General features: G+C 50.2%; 1 protein-coding gene across 5 annotated transcripts in view; it reads right to left on the bottom strand.

Annotated features, from left to right (window-relative positions):
• EPHB2 (EPH receptor B2) overlaps positions 1-16,154 on the bottom strand; it is a 130,596-nt gene that overhangs the window by 20,904 nt on the left and 93,538 nt on the right. For all 5 annotated transcript variants that reach the window (XM_075773062.1, XM_075773059.1, XM_075773060.1 and 2 more), the window contains exon 6: positions 5,980-6,104. In XM_075773062.1, coding sequence (XP_075629177.1) covers positions 5,980-6,104 — 125 coding nt within the window. The remainder of the gene's footprint in view (positions 1-5,979; positions 6,105-16,154) is intronic.

The raw sequence follows: 16,154 nt of genomic DNA, 5'->3' as shown, positions 1-16,154 counted from the left end.
GTGAAACGCTCAAAGGATTTGCAAAAATTGTTTCTAAAAAGTCATGTTTTATCAGCCAAAAAAAAAAGCCAAAGAAAAATGTCAACCAACTTAATTTGGCAGACAGCTCCTCTGTGCGACTGCACAGCGGCAATCTGCTGTGGTTCCTGAAGCAAACAGAGCCACACGTACAAAGCTAGTCCAAGGCTGTGTGCCAAATCATCACACACATCTGAATTCTGGCCCCCATGGGATGCGGTATGTTAGGAGGGATGCTCAGACGTGGTAACAGGGTCCTGCTAGCCACTCTGGGAGTTGATCTGTGGTGTCCACAGCTCCCGGACTCTCATGGGGAGCACCACTTGTGGAGAGATCTCAAGAGCATTTGCCGTCCCAACCAGGTACCTGATCAAGTGTGTTGTGGTAAGTGTGTCTGGATGCCTCTCACAAGAAAACTGAGCCCCAGGCAGAATCAGTGTGGACCCCAGGCAAGGACTGGCACTGCAGGAAAGCTATCGCAGGGCTCCCTGGCAAGGTTTCCTCTTAATCTTCTTCTTGATCTGTTTTCCCCAGACAGAGCCACCTCCAAGGGTTTGGGCAGCATGGGGGGGGGGAAGAGGCATCCCAGCTCTCTCTCCATCCTGGCAGGTGGGAAACACCAGAGAGCAGCTTTGGCCCTAGGCTCAGGGATGCCACTGTCCAACAGTACAGGCTGGAGACCAGGAAAGTCCTCTGAGCCAGCCCAGGAGCAGTGCTTCCAGTCATCCTTGGTACGAGCCCTGGTGACGTCCAGTTCTGGGGATGCTAGGCTCCTGTAAGAAGCTCCTGGGCACCACGAAGGCTACAGCCAGCTTTACTCCCACCTCCACCTCCACCATCAGCTGCCACAGGTCGCCTCTCCCCACCTTCAGCCCCCCAGCCAATCCATGCCCTTTCCCAAGCATTGGTTGGAGACATCAAAGGGTTCCTGGGCCTCCTAAAACATTTGCATTGGTGACCGAACTGGGCACAAGGGATGGGCTGAATGTCTTTAAACAATTAAAAATGGGTAACTAACTTACAGCATACCCTAAGCCCAATCCTTTTGCATAGGACAGCTAATTATTCTTAGCAGTGCTTGACACTGCAGTGGGTCTCCAGTTCCCACACTCTGGAATGAATTTGGCAACGTTGGACAAAAACTACTATGCCCTTTCTAAATGAAGACAACACTCACTTTTTTAATAAGACAAACATTGCCAGGTGCCTCTTGGAGGTAAAAAAGAAACACATGAAGGAGAGTACCATAGAGAACAGACACGTCATTCAGTGTTTGCGTAACAATCTGCACTGATTTGCTCTAACTACATGTGAAAGAAAATCATCATGCTTCCTCTGTACAGGCATTTTTAATAGCATTTAATAATAGCAATGTTATAAATAATCTGTGAAATGGAAACAAAAATATACCTTTGTTTCAGGTATCGTGAACAGCTCTTTTCTGCTAATGCTAAAACACCCATTCCAATTTTTTAAATTTAATTTATGTCTTTATATAGAAGAGAATCAATTCGAAATGAAGAGCCAAAACACTTTTTACACAAGATGCATATGCTGCTATTCTTACATTTGAATTGTTTTCATGCTAATAAAATATAATTTTCTACTGGGGAAAAAAAATTCCACTAGAAACAACTTAACTAGCTCCAGAGATATTTTCTGAGCATTCAGAAGCACATGGGACAGTTTGCAATGAAACATTTGGGAAGAAAATCACCTCTGTACAGACTGGCAGTCGAGTGAGAACACACCTGGGATGTGTCACACACCCCATCCAAATTGCAGTATTGATGGGAAGCAGGGGAAGAGCACGGCACATCCAAAGCTGTGCATTTTGGGACTGTTCCCAGGGATCAAGTAAATGGCTTTCAATTGCCAAACTCAGTGCTGCAATGGCTAGACGAACATGAGATTCAGGTCTGCCAAGCAGGCAGAGGAGGATATAGTGTCATTGCATTGTTGAAAGTGCCGAGGGCTCTTGACTGACTGTGTTGGGTTTGTGTGGCAAGGTTTTGGTAGCGGGGGGGCTACAGGGGTAGCTTCTGTGAGAAGCTGCCAGAAGCTTCCCCTGTGTCTGACAGAGCCAATGCCAGCCAGCTCGAAGACGGACCCGCCGCTGGCCAAGGCCAAGCCAATCAGCGCCTCTGGGATAACATATTTAAGAAGGACAAAAAACAGCCAGAGAGAGCTTTTGCAGTTGGAGAGAGGAGTGAGATGGGAGAAACTCTGCAGACACCCAGGTCAGTGCAGAAGGAGGGGCAGGAGGTGCTCCAGGCGCCGGAGCAGAGATCCCCCTGCAGCCCGTGGTGAAGACCATGGTGAAGCAGGCTGTCCCCCTGCAGCCCATGGAGGGAGGATGAGGGGGTGTAGAGATTCCACCTGCAGCCCGTGGAGGACCCCACACCGGAGCAGGTGGAGACACCTGAAGGAGGCTGTGGCCCGTGGGAAGCCCACGCTGGAGCAAGCTCCTGGCAGGACCTGTGGATCCGTGGAGAGAGGAGCCCACGCCAGAGCAGGTTTGCTGACAGGACTTGTGACCCCGTGGGGGACCCACGCTGGAGCAGTTTGCTCCTGAAGGTCTGCACCCCGTGGGAGAGACTCACGTTGGAGAAGTTCGTGAAGGACTGTAGCCCGTGGGAGAGACTCACGTTGGAGAAGTGAAGTTGAGCCCAGGAAGATGGGAGGGGTGGGGGGAGGTGTTTTAAGAGTTGATTTTATTTCTCATTCCTCTACTCTGTTTTGCTTAGTAATAAATTAGATTAATTCCCTCTCTAAGTTCAGTCTGTTTTGCTCGTGACAATAATTAGTGAGTGATCTCTCCCTGTCCTTATCTCGACCCATAAGCTTTTTTTTTATACTTTTTCTCCCCTGTCTGGTGAACCAGGGGAGTGATAGAGTGGCTCTGGGGGGCACCTGGCCCTCAGCCAGGGTCAACCCACCACACTGACCAGCTGAAGCATTTGAAGACCTTGGCTTGACTACTGATGGATCAGACCTTGAGTGTGCAAATGGGACTTTGGAGTAAAGGCTAACACACACAGAAGATTTTGGAGAGAGACAAATCCACTGCCATTGGCCAGGCCCTGCCTCTAGCTCTTGGTTATTCCCCTTCTTTTTTAACCTGTTTTCAAAGCCTCTGAAATTTGCTTGCTGTGAGACTAAGCTTTGACCTGATGATCCCTTTCTGAGAATGACAGCTTCTTGGTTGGACTCCCCAGTTCAAGAAAGACAGAGAACTGCTGGAGAGAGTCCAGCGGAGGGCTGCGAGGATGATGAGGGGCCTGGAGCATCTCCTGTATGAGGAAAGGCTGAGAGAGCTGGGGCTGGTTAGCCTGGAGAAGAGAAGACTGAGAGGGGATCTGATCAACACTTACCAATATCTAAAGGGTGGGTGTCTAGAGGAAGGGGCCAGACTCTTCTCTGTGGTGCCCAGTGACAGGACAAGGGTCAATGGGCACAAACTGGAACACGGGAAGTTCCATCTCAACATGAGGAAAAACTTCTTCCCTCTGCGGGTGACCGAGCCCTGGGACAGGCTGCCCAGAGAGGTTGTGGAGTCTCCGTCTCTGGAGAGATTCAAAACCCGCCTGGACACGATCCTGTGCAACCTGCTCTGGGTGATCCTGCTCTAGCAGGGGGGTTGGACCAGATGATCTCCAGAGGTCCCTTCCAACCCCAACCAGTCTGTGGTTCTGTGAGATAAAGATGTGCCTTTCTCCTTCAACCAAAGCACTAACAAAAAAATACACCAAGAGGTTCAAATGATTCTCCCCTTCTATTCCACTCTCTATGTCTTTCTTGTACTGAGGACTCCAGAGGTGGATGCAGTACAAGTCCAGAGGAGGCCACAAAGATGATCAGAGGGCTGGAGCACTTCTCCTGTGAAGACAGGCTGAGAGAGTTGGGGTTGTTCAGGCTGGAGAAGAGAAGGCTGCGGGAGAGACCTTATATCACCTTCCAGTACTTAAAGGGGCCTACAAGAAAGATGAAGAGGGACTGTTTACAAGGGCATGGAGTGACAGGACAAGGGCTGATGGTTTTAAATTAAAAGAGGATAGATTCAGATGAGATTTAAGGAAGAAATTTTTTTACAATGAGGGTGGTGAAATACTGAAACAGGTTTCCCAGAGAGGCTGTGGGTGCCCCATCCCTGGAAACATTCAAGGTCAGGTTGGACAAAGCTCTGAGCAACCTGATCTAGTTGAAGATGTGCCTGCTCATTGCAGGGGGTTGGACTAGATGACCTTTAAATGTCACTTCCAACCCTAACTATTCTACAATCCTTTTCTGAGAATGACATGCATCTTGGTTGAGGAGGAGATTAAGACTTGCCTTTCTTCTTCAACCAAAGCACCAGCAAAAAAAAAATAAACCAAGAATTTCAAATACCAGGACAGAGAGCACCTCAGCACCAGGATGTGGGGCTGCTTACATTGTCCTCTCTGCTGGGGCTAGTGGTCTACCTGACAGCCCACTGCCATCAAAAGCATTGCCTGAGTGTGGCTTGGGCCACTTGTCCCCATGATCAGGGACATGTTGTGCCCTAAGCTCAGATGATGGGGCAAGCAGATGCTCACCTTGCGGCTGGCTGCGAAGACCAGCCATAAACAGCAGCTTCCCCTTTAGACAAAAAATTCCCTTTATTTACAGCCTCCCCCAGAAAACAGGGGTGGGGGAAGACAGAAAGAAAGGGAGAGATTAAGAGAAAGAAGAGGAGGAGAATGAACTCCCTGAGATCTTCTGTCTCTACTTCAAGGGTCCCTGGGGAAAGGATCCCTCTTGCTTTTCCAGATCTGTCTTGTTACCTACTCATCCATCTTGCCACGTATTCTGGGATCATTTCCAAGGGTCAAACAAATGGCTGTGATTTATGCAATATAGGTCAGGACCTATTTAACAGCTTACAAAGAAGCTCCCCCCCTCCCCATTCTCCCTCTGGCTCTTGGTGATGAGAAAATAGGTCACAGGCAGGCAGTGGGGGGGATTAATCATTTCTTCCGGCAACTGCTGGGAAAAATATTTTCAGTTCCATTTAATCATAAAGCTTTTTAATTAGTTAGTTTGCAATTTTTAATGTATAGTTTATAAGCTCTTGTGTAAAGGAGCAGATTCCTGGAAGGAGAAACCTCCTGCTCCCCACCTCCCCCAGGTGGTATGGATGAAGTTCACCAGCCAGGCAGAGCTTGGCAGGTCCTGGGACCAACATCAACATGGTCTTCAGGTATCTCAGCAGCCACACAACTCCAGCCCCGTGGGATGGACACTCTGGCACAGCAGTGGCTTGCAGTCCCTCTGCTTGCCTGGGCAGAGAGGAGGTGGAAGGGGCATGTTCCTCAGGGATGAAAGAGCCAGAGCTGCAGAACCCCTTCCCATCAGCCTCCCCCAACTCCATAGTGCAATATGTACCCTCCATGGGAGTCTGGGACAGCTTCTCCTTGGTACTACACTTGGGTAAAGGGGTTCAGGCTGCTGCACACAGACACCAAACTCATCTTTGGTGTAAATGCACTGATGGACAGCATTACACAAAATCTCAAAGACTGGACACTCAGCTAGTGTGGTCCAGCCTGGGACTAGATGCTCTGTGACATCCCAACCATCCCCATTCCGCACTAATGCCCCAGTAGGGGAAAGAGAAAAATTAGAGCCTGAACCCTGGCCACCCAGCTCTCCCTGCAATGGGTGCACCTGCCGCAAGTGCTGGAGAGGTGAAGAGAGGAGAAGCTCCTCCTGAAAGACCAGCAGATTTTCCACACTTGTAGTGTCTATGGAGGGTCACTGGAACCCCCACGGGGCTCCAAAGGGTTGACAGCCACTGCCACCCACATGGCCAACCACAGCAAGAGAAGTAACCTATTTATCAACCAACTGCTGTAGCCAATGTTACACCCTTAAGCGAAGCTTTGCACCACCTCCTCTCCCAAAAACCTGTGGCTAAACCCTGCCAAGGTCCCGCAGTACCTTCTCATAATACTGCAGCTCATAATCCAAGATGACTCCGTTGGGTTGGTCAGGCTGAGACCATGAGAGGGTAATGCTGTCCACGGTGCGGCTGACCTGGTGCATGATGGACACAGCTGAAGGAGCTGGAAGAGAGAGTGAGAGAGAGGCCTCAGTCAAATGCCTGCAGGGGCAGGACCCGCATCCCCTGGCCGAAGGCAGGCAGGTGTATTATTGCTATTTGGAGCTACTGAATTCGCTGCCAGCAGTGGCAGGGCTGTCCAGGGCTCAGGACATCCTGGCTTTTGCTGTTTGTAGAGAGCAGTTAGGGGAGAACAAAATGTTTCCACTGCTCACTAAGGGTTTGTAATTAGAAGCCATGTAGGGCAGCATCTTGGGCAGGAAAACAGATCATTCCCAGGCAAAACGAGCCCTGGGTTGGAGCGAACACAGCCTTATTGCCCTGGAAAAAGCACTACCAGCCCAGCAACATGCAATCCTCCCTCCTTGCCATGGGGAAATAAAAGGGGTTTTGTACTTTGACATTTGCATAGAGAAGCTTTATAAGGCACAGGCAGATGCAGGAAGCAGGCAGCTCCTCTCTGCCTTGGTGTGCTGGGTCTGCAAGTTGCACATGCCAATCAAGGGAGGTGCATACAGCAGCCTGAGCATGCAACGCAAACCTGACCTGACATGCTGACAATGGTGAGTCGCCCGCCTCGCCAGAGTGCCCTGGAAATAGCACACCCACAGACGCCACTTGTCCCACTGAGCACAATGGGACCTTCCAGCAGCTCCTCAGACAACCCAGGCAGCTGTCCACCCCTTGCACTGCCCTGTGTTGCCTACGTGGCTTGACACATGGCCAGGTAGGAACAGCGCAGCCTTGGCTGGTGCCACGCCGTGGGAAAACTGTCCTCCAGGGACCTGTGCTAACAAGTCCACGAGGCCGGGACCACAGAGCAGAGCTGCCACCTCCCTGGGAAACTCTGACCAGCTCTGATCCTGCTTGCTGTGGACCATGGCAGGCGAGCAAGCAGCCTGGGCTGCTTTTAATCCGGTTGGCTCAGGTATTGATAGCAGAGATGCCAGAGCATTGCAGGTCTCAGCCTACAGCCCCCACCCTTGCTGGAGGGGCCAACACACACAGATGCCCGTGCTGCCTCCTCTTCACCGCCCCTGAGAGCGGTGAGCCGAGCACATGTCCTCACCCACCCTGCGCCCAGCCTGCTGCCAACGCAGCCTCCATGGACGTCAGTCCGGAGGCCAGCCCAGACCTCACCCGGCGCCGGCCCAGCCTCGGAGAGTGCTAACTGCAGCACAGCGTTAGCCCTGGCACGCCTGCCAGCACAGACTCACTGCTTCAGCAGCTTCAGGGCAGAGGGGAAGCCTCAGGGGTGGGAGAGGACTGCAAAGTGGTAGCGAGAAACCTTCCCCGTCACTTGCATGCCAGGCCTGGTTACAAACGGATGCAGAGAGGCTTGCACTCAGAAGGGCTTTTACCAGGTCCAACCCTTTCAATATTTCATGGAAGAACAACTCATTTGACAGCTCTGAGAAACAGCTTGGAGGAGCGGCACACAAAGCAAAGCACCTTTCACCCATCTCCAGTCTGGTTTCCCTTGGCATCATGAGCAGCGACAGAAGCCGTGCCAGCTGAGGACTGCAGACATGGCAGTGGTATGACTGCACTACTTGGACCAGAGTGGCTGCAGCATGTTCTTGCACATCACTAATGAACTATAGCTGAGCAACTCCTCTCAAAGTATACCAACAAAAGCCATTTTTCTGTTCCACCATCTTTGTCTCTTGAGTTCACTACGGGTTTCCTGGATTCAGAGCACTGTAGCTCCCAGGATGTTCAACGCCTGCATGCCAAGGGGAGTAGGGGCCAGGTATGAGTAAAGCAAAACCTGCCACCACACTGCTGCACCATTTCCCTTCATCTCCCTGGGCTTCCCCACCCCTGAAGCAAGGCGCGATGCGGATCAGCCTCAGCAAAGCATTGGTGATCTCTGGTTTTGGCACCTGGTAAAACTGAACGAGGGCCGATAACTTCCATCATTGGAAGTGTTCAAGGTCAGGTTGGATTGGGCTTTGAGCAACCTGATCTAGTGAAAGATGCCCCTGTACATGGCAGGGTGGTTGGACTAGATGATCTTTAAAAGTTCCTTCAGATCCAAATCATTCTATGATTCTAACAGATCCTGAGACCAAAGCCTCACTTCCTCCCTAACGCCAGTCCCCCCACCCATTTCTGGTTAAGCCAAGCCTCACTGCCCACCAGTATGATACTCTCTGTATCATCTCAGACCCTCCCTTGCTCTGTGGCATACAGCACTGCTTCTCTCCCGCCTTAACATCCCAGTCCCACTGCTTCAGGGCCCGTATTTACAAACTCCTGGGATTAGTTTCTCATGCTAGTGTTAAGATAAAACACAGGTAACATTTCTGGAGTTGCCAGAGCTCACTGCTTCCTCATTGACACAGATTTCATAGGATGTGAATTTCCCAAACATCTCTCCGTCTGTGGAGAAAGGCCTTGGAAGGAAGATGTGACTGAGCCACAGATGGCCCTGCAGCAGGGATTGGGACTGGAGTGAGATGAGTACGCAGCCCATGGTCTCTCTGGCACATCTGAGCTGCACATGCTCTGGGAACCAATCCCATCCTCATACAGGCTATTCCAGGACAGGGGCTGCATATACCCAGACCAATCCCACCACAAAACTGGCATGTAGCAACGTCCCATGATTTAGACAGGTTCGATGGCTGACCTTGCAGCTGGAGAAGCTTCTCAGCTCCAGGTCCATTCAGGTAGGAGTGAGGTCCCTAGGATGCTCTTCTCCCACTTCCATGCCTGTGTGACTCATTTGTGAACCAGCCATGGCCCAAGCAGCTGTGTACTTGGTGAACCTGCCCTCATCTGGCTTAGAAAAAAGAACCAAATGCATGAGGTGGGGCTTATCTAATGAAACTTAATGAGGCAAATACGCTGCATGTTGGGTAGGAGGCAGGTGAGATGAACGACTACAGCAACTTCAGCGCTTTTCCTACACCTGGGGCAAAGGAGTGTCTCTGGATGGGCAGGAACTTCCACCATTGCGTCTTCTCAGTAACTGCTCTTGTCACAGACATCGGGGAAAAGCACAATAATAAAATCACAGAAAGCTTTAGGTCAGAAGTGACCTCTGGAGGTTCCTAGTCCAACTGGCTTGCAGAGTAATTTCAAAGTCAGATCACTTTGCTCAAGACCGCGTCCAGTTGAGCTCTGAATATGTTCAGGGATGGGGATTCCACAGGCTCTTGGAGCACCAGTCCCCAGCTACCTCGCTCTTGTAGGGAAGAAGCTTTTCCTCGCATCCCATTGGAACTTCCTTCATTGCACCTTGTGGCCATTACTACTGTCCTCTCATTGTCTGGCTCCGTCTTCTCTTCAAACTCCCTTCTGAAGAAGTGGAAGACTGTACCTAGGTGCCCCTCAGCCTACTCCTCTCCAGGCTGGCCAAACCCAACTCTCTCAGCTATCCTCAAATGCGTTGTTCTCCAGCCCCTGGCCCATCCTACTGATCCTTCTGCTGGACCTGCTCCAGGTTGCTTATGTCTCCAGAGCACTGGGGAGCCCCAAAGTGGACACAGTACCGAGATGTGGCCTCATGAGTGCTAAGCAGATGGGTACAATCACCCTCCTCAATTTTTGCCTGTGCTCTTGCTAATGGAGCGCAGCATGCTGCAATGCTACAAAACATGGTCCTCACCACACATCTTCAGCACGGGTGAGGGCAACAGCTTGTGCAGAGAGAGGCTCCCAACTCTGTGAATCAGGGATGGGCTGGGACTGGATGTCTGAGTTTGCAACCAGTTTTGTGGAGTCAGTCAGACCTCAGAGTGACTTTCAGAGCAAAAAGCTTCTAGCCGGATAGTGACACAAATGCTGAGGCAGCTGGTATCTGGCAGCTCTCATTCCCTGGAGCAAATGGTTCCTTCACAGTCAGCTGCAAAGCTAGTGAAGACCCATGAGTTTCTGACTCTTCACCACTTCCAAGGCTGGAAGGTCCTGGTTGCAGTTCTCTCCTCTGCCCCTAAGCCCACGTGGGAGACCTTGTACAAATCCACATTATCCCTCTGCACTGCCATTTTCTACCTGGTCTTGTTTTCATTCCCTGCCTGTCCTACCTATTTTTACTGAGCACTTTCAGAGGCAGAGACTGTGCTTAGGAGCTTGGTCCCCCAGCAGTATTTAATATATGTAATATAACAGCTAAAAAAGGAAGGAGATGAAAACAGTTAAAGTGAACACAAAGAGCATCCAATCTGGGGTAGTGCTATCTGGTGATACTCTCATCGCAAGGTGTGCTCCAGCTCTGACAGAAGCATCAAGCGCTTTGTGACCAGTCTGAACTACGATGTAGAAAGAGCTTTTCTGCCATGGGACGTGGTGAAGTGACAAACACAACAGAAAAGGCTGTGAGAGATGTACACTTTCTGACACAGTGATGAACGCAGCTGAGCAAAGATGGTAAAAGTCTCAAAACATCTAAGCTGACTTTCCTGAACTGTTGTTTCTGAACAAACTATACATAGGTTCCCTTCATTGAGCTTCTGAGTGTTTCAAAGCAAAGATTTAACAAACTGCAAATCAGACCAAAATAATAAAAAAAAAGGGTCTTTGTTCTTCCAGCCTGCTTTGTGCCAAGCCCTTTCCAGGACCAGCCAGAGTACAGCTGGGCTGCTAACACCAAAGATCCACTGGCAGCATTTAACTTCGCCCCGTAGGATCGGTCACCTTGTTCCATGAACCATGACTCCTCTTTGTTCCCTTGTGACAAAAGAAACAGAACTTTAGGGACCATTTCCAGGTTGGAAAAATGGTCTTTTTTTTTTTCATTTCCAGTTTGGAAATGGTCACTAAATTGGTGAGAATTGCCCAAGGGCACAAACTGGCCAGTGCCAAAGACACTCCACCAGCTGTTGGCTCACCCGGTTGTCTCTTACTCATGGAAGGTGTTTGAATTACTGTGCACGAGAGAAAAGGGATGTGCCCTGTGACACGTAAAGGAGATCAGATTCAGACCATCCCAGCTCTCAGACCCACTATCACTTTGAGATGTCACCCCTGTGTGTGAGCAGAGGCAGATTTATCTTGATCCTATCTCCAGGTGCACATGTGCATTAACGATGCAAAAAATTAACAGAGCTTCATTTCCACAGTGGACAGAAACTTACTCTTCATGACTGAAACCCTCGAGCCCCATGTCACTTGGAGGCAAAATGAACCATTCGAGCCCTTGAAAGGCACTTTTCTACATCCTCTTTATCTGGGACGGCCTCAGATTCTTCGGATTCCTCTTAGTGGAGCCCTGTGGCTTCTCCAAATTGCTGGAGAAATAAACCAAGCCAAAACCACCACTGGAGTGTAAAACAAGCTTAATGAAAATCCACTGATGTAAAAAGGCAGATGACCTGTCGCCTGCTGCAACAAAATCTGCAGTGCACGGGGAGGGGAGGCAGCCGACATCTCTCATGTGACACCCTCTCTGGGGCAGAAGCACAGGAGGGATGCAAGGGATGCTTCCACGGTCATCAGTCCAAGCCTCCGCAGGGCCACACAACACTGATCACAGCCAGATACTTGTCTAGGCTGGGACTTGGGGCTTTGGCAGTTTACCTTAATCCACCAGGAGCTGAGCAGACTTCCCTGGCTTGGGGGCAGCTCTGCAGGATAAATTTCTGGGGGTGTCGACAGCTCTTCTTGTCCAGCTTTTCTGCAGCCCACACAGGGTGCAAGAACCTGCCTGAGCTCAGCTACTGGAAACACATGGAAAGGATGGGGCTCAAGATGCACCCTATCCTTGGGTCTTGCCAGCAGAGCCGCATACCCATAACCTCCCCGAAGGACACACTGAGTTTTGCCAAGGCTGTAATGACAGCTAAAACAGCAGCGTCCTCACAAACCATGCTGGCTCAATGCCAGGAGGTGGACATGTCCAGGCAAGAAGGTCTCAAATCCCACCACGCAGCGTATTCAGGAGACATCATGGAAAGATTGGGATCCTATGTCCTGCTTGACTATCTCCCAGGAAAACCCAAACATCTGCTGGGGCAGAAATATAAAGTCACAACGGGGTTTGGTAAGAGAAGCACCAGAGCCACAGGGTTTTTCAGATGTTGGGTATTTAACCCAAAAGCAGTGCAGCAGCTTCAACAGCACAGAGGACAACGCTTCACGTACCCCAAGGTTGGTCTTGCCAATGTCATGGTGGGTCTGATAGATATCCTGAATGAATGCTTTCATCTAGCAAAAGTGTAACAGGCAAGGAAAGGCATCTGTCCTCTTCTGTCTGTGCTTTGTACCAGAGCCACGTCGTGGACTAAGTCTACCAGTGAGACAGACATAACCCAGGCACGATGGTGCTCCGGCCTCTCCCAGGTCAGTGTTTCTGGCCTAGGTCATCAGCTTAGGTGCCTTATTCATCTCTATCTAGCTGAAGGAGTTGGACTAGATGTAGGTCCCTTCCAACTGAAATATTCTATTCTATTCTATTCTATTCTATTCTAGAGATCATGCTGGGGAAAAGAATGAACCAAGAGGCTCAGGTGCCTCCACACCAAGCACAGAGCAGAGCCGTGAGGGCTGACAGGGGAGACATTCACCTGCTGATTGATCCCTCTGCTCCCACTGTACCCTTCAGTTCCCAATAGCACCAAATCCCACAAGTGCTGGTGAGATGGGACCCCCCGGAGTCTCTGGTCCAACTTTGCTCTATGAGGATCCCAACACCAGATCAGGGAAGGTGGAGCTTTCTTAGCCAAATCTTTAAACCTCCAAGGATAGGGCTTCCCTACTTTTTAGTCTGTCTGTATTAGTACCCTTTAGGTTCTTTTTACTAGCTCCAGAAATAAAATGTCAAGTTTGGGTCATAAAGCACAATCTTTCTCTGCCACATTGCTCTAAATGAGCCCCACCATGTCCTGCCTCCCAGCCATTCTAGCCGAGGCAAAGTCAGCACTTTAAAAAGCATGTCTTCTAAAGAAAAAAACAAAACCACAAGAAGAGACGAGACTAAAACTTTTGGTCTGGGCCCTGCTTATGAAACCGAAGTCACCCCAGCTTTTGCTAACGATCCCCGACAGGCACACCATCAGAGCCTCCCTGTCTTACAGAACAGCATCTGGAGCCCGTGACGGTGCTTTGGCCCTGCTTCCCGACCTGCAGCTACTGCTGACGGATGTGTGAACCAGGAAACGTCTCCGTGCCAGACCCCAAGGATGGTGAGCAGGGCAGAGCCTCCCTCGTAGCTCTGCACCAGGCGTGCAGCCGGGCGGGTGGCAGAGCAGCTACTCCCGACAACAAGAGGTGGCAGCTTCTCATAGCTCAGCATATACTTCCAGGTAATTAAGAAATGATGATTTGTTCAGGAAAGGGATCCTATTTTAACCTACTTGTGACTGTGAATCTCTCTTCACAGGCTCACGTCCTTGCCTGAAAGCAGACTCAGGCTGCTGCTGCGAGAGGATGCTGTGAGATGTGGGCTAATACCTCTGTGGGCAAGGAACCAGAGAGCCCCTGCCCACCAGCCTCAAGGGCTACTTAAGCAGTCTCTGCTAAGAGAAACTGAAACCCCAGGTGGCACAGATCCATCACAGCAGAGGCAGCTTAACCATTGCTGATCCCTCCACAAGAGGCTTTGGATTCTTTAACTAAAGATTTGCTTCATCTCGAGTAGGACAAAGGGGCAGGTTGGTAGCATTGCTAAGCCTGAGGCTTGCTATAGTCAGTATTTTACTTCCATACCAAAGTTACTTCTTTTTGGCTTCCCTGCTGAAAATGATAAAAAAAATACTAAGGAGAGAAGGAAAGAGAAGACAAGAAGGGAAGAAATCTGAGTTTTCCAGCAGAAATAGGCACTTTCTAATCACAGCAATACCTGAAAGAAGGTCACGCCAAACGCAAAACTCAGGGCAGCTTGACGAGACAGCGCAAGAACATGTTTATTTTGCAGAAAATTGGGAAAAGCTACTGTAGCAACCAGGTCTGAACATCTGCATGAGACTGGCAACAGAACCCAGGCAGTGAGTTAAATATAGCTGAACACTTGTGGTTGACCCTGTGCATATGTTATAGACAGACATCCAGGTTTTTTTGAGGACTGCAAATTATGACAAGCCCACCGTGCCTCTTGGGAGGTTTTCCTCATGGTTACTTGCTCTGTTCTAAAATGCCCATATTATTTTCAGGCTGAAATTTATGGACTCCAGCTTCCAACTGCTGAAACTTTTCTGGTTTTGCTAGCTAAATTAAGGAGGAGTCTAGAAACAGAATTTTTCTCGTGGAAGAACTGGGAGATCATGAAAATATTTTCATCTTATTTTCCATTATCTAAGTAGACTGAGTTTCTTGAGTGCTTTACAGATTTATCAGCCCACATATCAATCTGATGACTCTCTTCTGCACCTTTTCCAATTTTGTGTTAACCTCCTTTTCAGATACAAACCTCAAAACTGATCTCGGTAGCCAGCAACCGTCTCTCTTAACTACAGAGACAGCATCCACCTCCTCACTCAGGTTTGATATTCCCCTGAGTGTGCCCAACACGACACTTCTCTGACTCAGCCCAGGCCTCCGACAGCTTGTGCAGAGCTGCAGTTCCCTCCCCGTTGCGCACCTTCCATCTCCCTTCACTGTTTTTTTTAAACTGTGCCCCTGGCTCAGGGAAGGGAGGGGGCAACCACTGCTTCCTTCACTCCTCGCACCTCCCTCTGATGCAGGGTCTGACCGAACGCCTCGGGTCCCAGCCTGCTTCTGCGTTTCCTATAACTCCCCCGTGCCCTGCTGGGAGCAGGGTGAGAGATCCTAGATGCATCCGAAATTAGTGTAATTGGTGAAACTGCCATGTAAAGCTTAGGGGCAATTCATTACGATAAAACTGACAAAAAGCAGCAGGGGGGCATCAAACAATGAAGAATTGTATTGGATGAATGAGAAATAAATAGGCCCATTTTCCTCCTTGGCTTATATGTCTCTGAGCTGTACAGTTTAGAGGCATCCTTAGGAAACTCATGTGTTTCCCTCTGCAGGCTATCTCCACAACACCAGGTTTTCTCAATCTGTCCTCAGGACATCTGCTGGGGCACCTTCCTCTTTTATTCACACAGCAAGAGCTTCCACCTGGAAGCTGTTACCTTTCTCCCAGCCCTGATTTTTCAGTATCCTAAGGTGACATCCCTCCTATCCCACCTTCACCTTTTCAGTGCACAGAGACCAAGAATAAGAGACATGAGAGTGTATCAGGACTCACTCAACAGGAGAACAAGCAGGCATCTTCCTTGCAGGTATTGAGCAACGTAACCTGTCACCTGTGATGCAGTCTGGTCCCTCAAGTGTGCTGGTTCATCCCATCCCAAAGGGATGCTACAGGTATCCTATTTCTAATAGGCTTTGACAGCAGAGGCCAATTTTCTGTTTCAGGTCCTGACTCTTGGGCCACCACAACTGCCAGGGGCTGCTGCCACCGGTTTCCAGTAGGTCTGACTCCCAGTGACGTGATGCTGTGAAACAAGCCCACCTCCAGCTACACACCAGATAACGTCCACAGCACTTCGGGGCCACTTAGAGTCTCTAGAGCCACAGCGAAGCCCTGGAAGGTCACGCTGCGCAGGCTGGGACCTGGACTGCTGCTGCGAAGGGAATAAAACCGGACAAGATGCCGCCACCAGCCAGAGGAAAGCTACAGGAGCAGCCCAGGGTCTCGGACTCCCCAAGCAGCATCTTGCATTTCGCTCCCTGTCCCTTTGATGGGGGTGCCTGGTAGGACTGTGTGGCTCCAGCCTCTGGACCGCCTGCCGAGGGACACCAGCTTCTCTTTCGTGACCTTCATACCCATTTGAAATGCTACCAGCCTGCCCCCCACTTTGCAGATAGCCCCCCGCCTCCCTCACCTGCCAGTCCTGCGAGGCTCAGCCTTTCGCTCCTTGCCTGTGAGTGGGTCAGCGCTACTGAGATCCCGGTATAATCAAAGCATCTCCATTCCTTTGCTGGCTTAGCTGGAAGAGTCCGGTTACAGGCAGCAAAGCCCCTATCTCTGATCACTGTAATACCACTAACCCATGTCATGTCAGACAGAGTCAACATTTGCTCTGGAAAACACTCACAACAGAGAGCGAGCAAAGCCAGCCCGGCCTGTGGCCTCTCCCCA

Source organism: Balearica regulorum, chromosome 21, assembly GCF_011004875.1.
Source record: "Balearica regulorum gibbericeps isolate bBalReg1 chromosome 21, bBalReg1.pri, whole genome shotgun sequence".
NCBI lineage: Eukaryota > Metazoa > Chordata > Aves > Gruiformes > Gruidae > Balearica > Balearica regulorum.
Note: the sequence above shows the minus strand (reverse complement) of the source record. Positions and strands in the feature narration are given on the sequence as shown.